This window comes from Astyanax mexicanus, chromosome 2 (assembly GCF_023375975.1).
Source record: "Astyanax mexicanus isolate ESR-SI-001 chromosome 2, AstMex3_surface, whole genome shotgun sequence".
NCBI classification, from domain to species: Eukaryota; Metazoa; Chordata; class Actinopteri; order Characiformes; family Acestrorhamphidae; genus Astyanax; species Astyanax mexicanus.
The window spans coordinates 52,962,991-52,972,032 of record NC_064409.1 but is presented as its reverse complement, the minus strand read 5'-3'; the positions used below and the strand labels follow the sequence as shown (position 1 = coordinate 52,972,032).

General features: G+C 36.8%; 2 protein-coding genes across 3 annotated transcripts; one reads left to right on the top strand and one right to left on the bottom strand.

Annotated features, from left to right (window-relative positions):
* Positions 1 to 829: 829 nt before the first annotated feature.
* On the bottom strand, positions 830 to 2,801 carry LOC103033709 (chymotrypsinogen A). Its single transcript, XM_007244273.4, has 7 exons — positions 2,705 to 2,801; positions 2,366 to 2,469; positions 2,104 to 2,183; positions 1,879 to 1,957; positions 1,530 to 1,710; positions 1,209 to 1,342; positions 830 to 1,068 (listed from the first exon to the last, which is right to left on the bottom strand). Exons 1-7 carry the CDS (start codon positions 2,754 to 2,756, stop codon positions 907 to 909), a joined length of 792 nt encoding a protein of 263 aa, XP_007244335.1. The 5' UTR covers positions 2,757 to 2,801; the 3' UTR covers positions 830 to 906.
* Positions 2,802 to 4,714: 1,913 nt separating this feature from the next.
* On the top strand, positions 4,715 to 8,004 carry ccdc34 (coiled-coil domain containing 34). 2 transcript variants are annotated; one of them, XM_015604493.3, is made up of 7 exons: positions 4,715 to 4,789; positions 5,766 to 6,032; positions 6,144 to 6,267; positions 6,446 to 6,553; positions 6,793 to 6,951; positions 7,053 to 7,182; positions 7,458 to 8,004. In XM_015604493.3, the coding sequence occupies exons 1-7, from the start codon at positions 4,779 to 4,781 to the stop codon at positions 7,658 to 7,660; spliced, it is 1,002 nt and encodes a 333-aa protein (XP_015459979.3). In that variant the 5' UTR covers positions 4,715 to 4,778; the 3' UTR covers positions 7,661 to 8,004. The 2 variants fall into 2 exon arrangements, with proteins under 2 accessions (XP_015459979.3, XP_007244336.3); XM_007244274.4 differs by having other exon boundaries at positions 4,735 to 4,860.
* Positions 8,005 to 9,042: the final 1,038 nt, after the last annotated feature.

Sequence of the window (9,042 nt, the reverse complement as noted above, 5' to 3'; positions counted from 1 at the left end):
GGACAGGCGGCAAAGATGGCGTCATAAAATCAGTTTCCGGGTCACAGAGCTCTAGAGCACCTAGATTTCACTAATGGCTAAATGTCTTGGCCATCATGGCAACAGTCGCCTCCCTAAGATATTTGGCAGAGATCGCAACTGACCAAGAACTACCCCCTCCCTAACGTTTCTCTTTGTCTGTCCTGTTATGGTACTTTTGTTTGACATATTGTAGAGACTCTAATGTGTAGTGTAGTTTTCATTTAAGCAGTTAATGGTAAACGCAAAGGTCTTTTCTCTTCTTCAACCTTTTTTAAAACTAGGCTGTTATTGGCTAAAGCATGTCCATTCACAAATTGTGTCACATCATCTCACAGTAAGGAAGTTGGACATGTTTTCAGTCATTAAAATTAAACATGAACTAGAGAGTAATTGATCATCTCAGGAGCTTGACTGAAAGCAACAAGTGCTTTTGAATCATAATGCATCATGGAAATAGTTTCTGATTGAAAAATAAGTAAAGAAATTTGTGGTCAAAATGTTGTTAAGAATCACATTTTTAGGGTTTAAGGCAGTGCAGTTGTGCTCCTGTGGAAAAAAAAAAAACTAAACTCTAAATTGTGTAATATGGCACTTTTAATTACAAAACAACTAGGTGTATGTGTTCACAGGGAGCTCACTAATCTTCAGTTCCATGGCCTTTGAGTTTTATCATGATAATTGAGACAAATATGTTGATTTTCTTTAGAAAAACAAGAAAATAATTGTAAGAAGTTCCAGAAAATGAACAGACATGGACACTGTAAAACCAACATGTTCACTCTGATCAGAATAAATAAAAAGGAACACATTGACATCATCTCCTCTTTATTTTTAGAATGAAAGAACCCAAAAAAATGGATTCAAGTCAGCATTGCTCTGAAAGCTTTAGTTGGAGGCGATGGTCTGGTCAATCCATGAGCGAAAACTGGTGACCCGAGCATACACTCCAGGTGAGGAGGTGCTGCAGGTACTGCTGCCCCAGGATACAACACCCACCAGGTTCCAAACTCCACCCTTTTGGCAGACCAGAGGACCACCAGAGTCACCCTGAGGGAGGAGTCACAAACATGTAGAGTTAGTCCTGTTATGCTTTGTTTAATCTTAAAATTAAAATGTAAAATATAAAAAAAATCAATTGGGCTTTCTAGCCCAAACAGTTTCTTTATTCTAATACTGATCTGTATTACCATGCAGGAGGAAGATCCAGCAGCTCCAGCGCAGACCATGACACTTGTGATCGAGGAGCCCCAGTAACGCTGGCAGTTACTGTTGGTAAGCAGAGGCAGAGCGGTCTGCTGCAGACGAGGAGGAGTGTTTGCAGCTAAAAGAGAAGGAGAGATCTCACAGTTCAGGGATAGATTTGATATTGACCCAATAGAGTGTAGTATTAGAAATTATTAAAAAAGCCACAATTTCTTCTTCATGCTTTATACAAAATCACGTTAACATACAGTTATATTATTACATATCACTCCTGTAATCACATCATCCCACATAATCTCTGTTACCATTGTATCTGGTCAGGCCCCAGCCAGTTGTGACACACTTCAGGCCCCCTGCGTAGTCATCGCTGGAAGCAGGGAGACACACAGGAGACACACGGGTGTTGAGCTGGGCAGTACTGGCCAGCTTGATCAGGGTGACGTCATTGTTAATGGTGTTGGAATTGTAGCTGGGATGCTGGATAACCTGTAAAAGAAGAGAACAGCAAGTGGTACAGAATTGTTTATTATGTATATAATGTCTGATTTACCTCAACTGTCATGTTTATTCTATTCTAACTAAAAAAACTAAAAACTAAAAATATGCTATTATATTTTTTAAATCTGTGTTATATTTAAACACAACAATATATACCTTTCCAATGCGCAAGGTCTGGATGGCCTCAGCGTTAGAGGAGCGGTCATGCTCTCCCAGGATCACATAGTGAGATGTTCTGCAAATCAAGATATTAAAGTTGCATTTCCAATTTGAATATTTTGTCTTCAAAAGCAAAATGAACAAAGTATTTATCATTTATGGTTCTTGCTTCTTTCACTATAGCTAAGATAAGATAGGATGAGATAAGATTTCTGTTTGTACCTGACGCCACAGTGAGCAGCAGTCAACACCCAGTTCTGGTTGAGGAGGGAGCCGCCGCAGAAGTGCCAACCAGTGCTGTCCTGAGAAGATTTTAAGAAGATAAAAAAATTCTTATGTTCAGATGGTAATCCAGCAGGAGAGCTGCACTACATTAAACTGAATAATTTTCAGCATTTATTGCATAAATAAGTCCATAATAGTAGTGTAGTAGTGAACTCATCAGAATGAGTTCAGATAATGAGAACACATAAAAAAAACTTACTTGCAGAGACACCTGCCAGGGCCAGGAGTGGGGCACTGCCTCCTCACCATTCACAATCCTGGCATATCCAGTGATCACAGGGGGAATGGCAGGGGCACCACAACCTGAGCACATTTTACAAGCGGAGATGGTTAGTATTTTAAATGTATTATTTTATATCACTCTGTAAACTGACCTCATGGCCTCAACACCTGTAGCTCAGACTTCTGTCATAAATGAATTTGAATAGCAGATTATTAAGTGCTGCATTGCCAATCAGTTCTTTAGCTACCAGTTCTTTAACACTGCGTGCTGAGAGAATATTAGTAATGTATAGTTAAAAAGTTATGAATTACATACCATAGGCTGTGCCAATGAATGCAAGGCAGGAGACAATCCACAAAAGAGCCATGTTTTCTACCTGTTGTGGTTCGATTGAGTCAGGCTTTTTATAAGGCCACTAAACCTTGAATTCTGCCTATCTGCTCAAACCATGCCAAAATTTGCTTCACACCTGCTCCATCAGTAATACATTCCCATGCCACAAATTTAGAAATAGCCAACTGATAGAAAAAAAAATCTATACAGATTTGTTTACAGCAATTAAAAAAGAACAGGAGTGGAAAAATATTCCAGTATTTTAGGAGAGAAAAATATTCAAGCTATTTGGAGAGATTTTTTAGAGACAAATGCATAAATGGTCCCTTGACTGGTTAAAAATTTGTTTTTGGGAAAGTCTCTTATATTTGGTTCTTTCACACACTATTCAAAGATATTTCTATGCAACACCAAAAAGGGACAAATATACTATAGTCTGCTATGTGAGTAATCGTTTTTTATTTTTATCCCATTTTCTCCCGAATTTATAAGGCAAATTACCCAACCCACTGATTAGGACTCCTCTATCATTGCCAAGTAGCCAGCATGCTCAGAGGAAAGCGCAGCGACTCAGTTCTGATACATCAGCTCACAGACACCTCATGCTGAGCAACATCACCCTTCTTCAGTGATGTGGGGAGAGAGCACCATCTAATCACCCAGAGAGATTTAAAGCAATTGTGCTCTCTTAGGGCTCCGGCAGCTGATGGCAAGCTAAATTAACGAGATTCGAACCAGCAAACTCCCGAACGTAGTGGCAGCAGCACTTAACCCGCTGGACCACTTGGGGCCCCTATGTGAATATTCTAATGTATGTATTTTATATATGAATGGGCCAAACTAAATGTGCAGCTGAGAAAACACTGATCTAAATAATTGCTTTATTATCTAAAGTAAGGATGCCTATATTTTGGTGATGCTTGAAAAAAACTCTGTAGTTAATAGATAGATAGATTCCAAACCACAGTGAGTGAAAATGCTGGGAAAGCATTAAGTCTTTAATGAATAGGAGTGAACTCCAACTAAAAATAGTGCTAAACTACTTTTAATACTAATGTTACCTTTTACTAATTTTGAAAAATAGAATGATTCATTTGGATTAAAGTGCAAAGACAACTAAAATTTATATTTATTTTTATGTACAGCAAAATAAGGTTTTTCGCATTTGAGAAGCTAACTTGGATTACTGCTAATGTGAGATGACTGTCGGTGAGCTAATGCTAAAGTGATAGAGCATGTTTAAAACTCTTAAAACTGAAAAAAGCTTTAAAATAATGTCTGCGGTACTAAACATTTTGTATTGCTCTGTGATGATAAATTATCCAACATATATGGAATATAAACTGATTTTGTGCTCAATAAGTGTAGATTCAGTTTGGTTTTGACTGACTCGGCAGCGCCCTCTAGTTTCCGACAAAACTGAAACACATTCTCAAGTGGATACAGTTAGTTATAAATACGCTGGCACTGAGAATTCATGAGGTTTGTAGTTAATGGTTTCACTGCTGATATTTCCTTACGTTTGCTCACAGACCCAATCCAGAATTAAACATTAAGCCACTGAGAAGCCCCATACTTGGCACCTGCATAAATTATAACCTGGATAAAATTATTATTATTTAGCTACAAAGTTTCGTTGGTATTTTTTTTATTTTACTCATCTGTGCTGTGCTTTTATTTAAGGGTGGGTCAGAAAAAAGGTTCGTGGAACTTTTATTATTATTATTGTTATTGTTGTTAATATTATTCTATTTTAATTGTATTTTTATTATTATTCATTTCATTCATATGTGCTGTGCTTTAGTTTAATAGTGGGGCAGAAAAAAATAAAAACGGTTCGTGGAACTATTATTATTATTTTTATTTTATTATTATTAATTTAAATTAATTTATTTCTCGTATCTTTCGGCTCGTGTTTCCGCAGAAGACGCTTTGTTACTATGGGAAGCGCTTCTATAATAGCGTGCCTGGTTACCGCCGAAGAGCCAATCACAGCTCTGCGCGGGATGATTGACGTGTGCGTGTTGCGTGCTTGGCGCAGTGGGGGCGGGACTATATGAGAAGCTGGTAGGTTAAACACAACAATCCGAGAGTCTCTTACTGCTGAATTAACCTAATTTACTTCTCCACAAACACAGGTGAGTTAAAGCTGAGTTACCAGGATCAGGACTTACTTTCAGTTTTTCGTTTCGCAGTTCGGTATGTTTATTTGATTTGTGTAGCTTGGCTGCGCTTCGACAACTTGAGATAAAGATTTAGCTTGTTAGCCTGCTAACGCTAGCTATTTACCAGTGTTTTGCTAGTGGACTTTGTTGATGTGTATCTGCAAATATATAACTTAGATGTTGTGTATTGGTTTTCCATGGTTTCTAGTTTAGCTAAATACATTTATCACGTGTTATATTTCTCATATATTAGCGTATTATTTACTTTACTTAGTTTACTTTAGTTTACTATAGTTTTCTTCAAGCTAACCTAGCCAACTAGCTTACAAATAGTCTAGCTAAACACTAACAAAATTCTTACTTGCACTGCGTTGGTTCTGAGCTGAAATTAATTGTTTATTTTGCTACACGTGTTTACAAGTGCAAAAATATGGATAAGACTTATAAGACCTGGGCCGCAGGTCCTGATAAATGTTAGATAAATGTTATGTTTTGAATTACACCCACATTTCCTGTGCCTTGGGCATAGCTCCTGACTCTACATTTTTCTGTCAGAGTAACAAGGTTGAAATATAATTTGCTCTGCGGCATCTCTACTTTAACTCCTACTGTAAAAGTATCAACCACATTATATCAATGTAAATGACTTTTCAAGTCTTAAATATTCCCTGTCTGGCATTTTCAATGGGAATCTTTTTTTTGTTCCTTTTGGGCAAGCTAGACTGTTCTTTAAAGTTTAACAGACAAAGCATACATTGTGAGGGGAAACTTTTGCTAATGTGCAAATGCAGTGCAATAGGTTTCAAGCCTAGGCATTGTGGATGACACAGAATCTCAAAGCGAAAATGTTGAATTAATACATTTTCTTAATTTCTCAGGTTTACGATGTCAGCCTTTCAATCAGCTTCATCTAAAAGTTTTACCTCAACCCCACTCAAGAGCAAATCTACCGTCCCAAAGAGTATCCCCAGAAGCAAGAGTGTGGAATCAACCGGCGACTCAACCTACTCTCTCCTTTCACCTATTTACCATGACAGTTTTGAATTTTCAGATGAAGAACATGAAGAGGCACCGAAATGCACTCAGCCAGCTGACAACTCTTTTCACACATTGAATGAAACCACATTATCAGTCAGTCCTAATAGGTAAAATTTTATTAACTGGCATAGCACTGTGCTCTCAGTACATGCAAGAATTTCATATGCACGCAGTACCATTGTAAGACTTTTAATTTCAGGCTGGTGTTGCATTTTCAGAAATGAGTCTGAGTCACTTCTGGCAATGAACACGCCTGGAAAGTTAAATTTGAGTGCATGGGAGCAGTGGATTGTGAGTAAGGCGCAAGAAGAGAGAAGCAAAATGCAACAGAAAGCTTTAGAGGTATGTCTTGTTCATTAGCAGTTTGTGACCTAATTTGGGTCAGTATTTTGCCTACAGATAAATTTACTGTGATGCTGATAACTTGATTCATACATCAAAAATGTTTGTGTTGAATGAACGGATTTTTGCATTTTTATAATGTAAAATATAATGAGCTGCACCAACCACTGTGTTTCAGCAACAAGCTTTAGAAGAAAAGAAAGCGCAAGAAGAAAAAGATAAACAGAGAAAAAAGGCAGTCAATGAGTCTAAAATTCAGGAGTGGCTCCAAATGAAGAATACTCAGGTAGAGCTCTCCTTGTATTAAATTGTTTGTTTTTTTAAGATAATGAATTTGTTATTTGCTATGGTGAAAAGACAATTTTTTCTTATATACAGTGGAGTTGTGCTGCCTTTTAAAATTTTGTACACATTTTTTCTATTAATAACAAATCATTAGGTGTGTATTTAAAGGACACTTGTTGATTTTAAGTTTTAAGACCTTTGTTTATATTTATAATAATATATGTAACATCTTTTTCCTAGGAAAATGAAGATAAGCTTTGTAAGGAGTCCCAGAAAACAAAAGAAATGCTACATGAGGAAAAGAAACGGTTAGAGATCGAAAGAAAAGCCCAAGAAAAATACAAAGAGTGGCTTCAGAAGAAAAGAATTGAGGAAACCGAGAGGAAGCTTAAAGAGCAAGTAGGTTTTCTTAAAGTCTCAAGAATAGCTTATTCAAACTAATCAATAAAATATTACATGTATTTCTTTTTTATTATTTGAAATATTTTATATGCTTATAGGAGGAAAGATCCAGAAGAGAAAGGGAGGAAAGAGAGCGGAAAGAGATGGCAGAGGAGAAGTTTAAAGAGTGGCTTAAGAGCATTAAGCACAAAGACAGACATAAACATCAGCCATCAGCAGGTTCAGCCGGTGAGTGGAAGATTTTATAAATTTATTTATTTAGTGTCTCAGGATGTTTCAGTGCTGTTTGTGCAGTCATTACTATAATCTCTAGAAATTTCAGAGTTTAGCCACATGTCTGAACTTGTCCAGTTTATGTCTGTGAGTTGTCAAGAGACAATCACAGTACATTCAGAAGGCTCCATCCAAATCCATATTCAATATGGACTACAAATAAGTCTTTAATCTAAAATGTGTCATCTTCCCATCATTCATAATCTGTAATGAAAATATTTTTGTTTCAGGTGGTTATGATCATCTGAACTACCCATCCCCCAGTTTTGTGAACCCAATCCCATGGAAGCCCATTCATGTCCCCCAGCAAAACACAACACCCAGAAAGAACCCAGCACGCAGAAAACAGCCAGGTCTACCAAAATATCAGTCGACTCCATGCCTTAGTTACAAACCCAAAGACACCATTAGTTTTGCGTGCAAGAGGCGGTGACATTTTATGTTGCACTGTTTAACCGGATCAACTGGGAGAGGTATTCATCATTTTAAAGACTGGACCAGTGGAGAAATTATTGTTTATGTGGAGTTATGAAATGGTGTAAAGTAACTCCTCAGACTTTCCATAAAGTCAGACAGTTTTCATTTTGTATGATTAATAGATATGGTGCGTACATACTGAAATGTTATTCTATTGCAGGCAGCTAAAATGAATGTGTTTTTATAACCATGTGTTTTTTAACAGAATAAGGAAAAGGCTTGATTTGGCTGTGTGTAAAACTTTTTATAAAAAAAGTTTTATGTTTCATCCTCCAAATAAAACAGTTTGTTTGGATACTTTATGGTTGTGAATCTTTTCTGCTTTTTGAAATAATCTATATCTAGAGTAGTGTTTTTCAGTTACCAAAGTGTCTGTGGATCCATAAAACGTCTTTATGTTGATCTAAAAAAAGGTCTTACTTTGTGTTAAATATCTTAAATCTTTCCACCAAACTGGATGCCACATGCCACATACCATGAATCCAAATAATGTTTTATTTGTATGCATTACATTTTACAAATTATTAAATGCATGTGCAACTTAGCTTACTGATTTAACAGCTGCACTTGCTTTTAAGTAGCAAGTGGAGTACTGTAGCATTGGAAATGTAAATTGAGTGAAAGCCAGTTGGTTTATGCCAGTTTTGCACTGGACCATGTTTTCAGGATAAAACAGTTTCATTTTTGTTTGTACAGATACATTAATTTATGTTTATAGCCAGTAAACTGTAAAGTATCTGCTAATATTCTGTAAAATATTGGTGTTTGCCATTTTGTTGATCCTAATTATGTCTGAATAGTATCAAGCCCTTAAATCATACATTTAATTTCCCAGTACCTGCAGATAGCCTTATTCATCTTTCTCAACAGTGGTATGTTCAGTTCAGCTGTGTATAATATCAACATTCCTTCCAGCTGGGAAAGACCAGACTTGTTGAGCGTGTGCTAATAAGCATTGTAGTCAATGGATCTTGATGGTTGTTTATACATACAGGCACCATGCATGGTCCACTCCTACACTTGTGTCTCACAAAGACTTCACAGTCTCGACTTCAGCAGCCTGTATTCATGCTCATGGGAATGTAACATTCTGTGGAAAGTGGAAAGCTGAAACTGGTCATACGTTAGAGCTGACCATACAAGCTGAGATTTCCGTGGGTTCTTTACTGAAGGAGATTGCAGGTGTGTTCTTTTTGTTTTATCACATAGAACAGCAGTAGAACCAGAGATTGCACAGGGAGTGTTTTTACTGCATTTACTAAATTAATCAAATATTAGCCCATATATTCCTATTTAGGAGAAATCAGTCAATCATTTGCTTTGCTATTGTATTGGGTT

What these genes read in the sequence shown, in the direction of transcription:
- LOC103033709 (XM_007244273.4), bottom strand. Translation starts at nt 2,756, where the DNA reads ATGGCTCTTTTGTGGATTGTCTCCTGCCTTGCATTCATTGGCACAGCC. An exon ending in CCTGGCAGGTGTCTCTGCAA is followed by an intron (nt 2,184 to 2,365) that starts GTAAGTTTTTTT and finishes AAATCTTCTCAG; the next exon opens with GACAGCACTGGTTGGCACTT. An exon ending in AGACCTTGCGCATTGGAAAG is followed by an intron (nt 1,711 to 1,878) that starts GTATATATTGTT and finishes CTTCTTTTACAG; the next exon opens with GTTATCCAGCATCCCAGCTA.
- ccdc34 (XM_015604493.3), top strand. An exon ending in TTATCAGTCAGTCCTAATAG is followed by an intron (nt 6,033 to 6,143) that starts GTAAAATTTTAT and finishes TTGCATTTTCAG; the next exon opens with AAATGAGTCTGAGTCACTTC. An exon ending in TCCAAATGAAGAATACTCAG is followed by an intron (nt 6,554 to 6,792) that starts GTAGAGCTCTCC and finishes TCTTTTTCCTAG; the next exon opens with GAAAATGAAGATAAGCTTTG.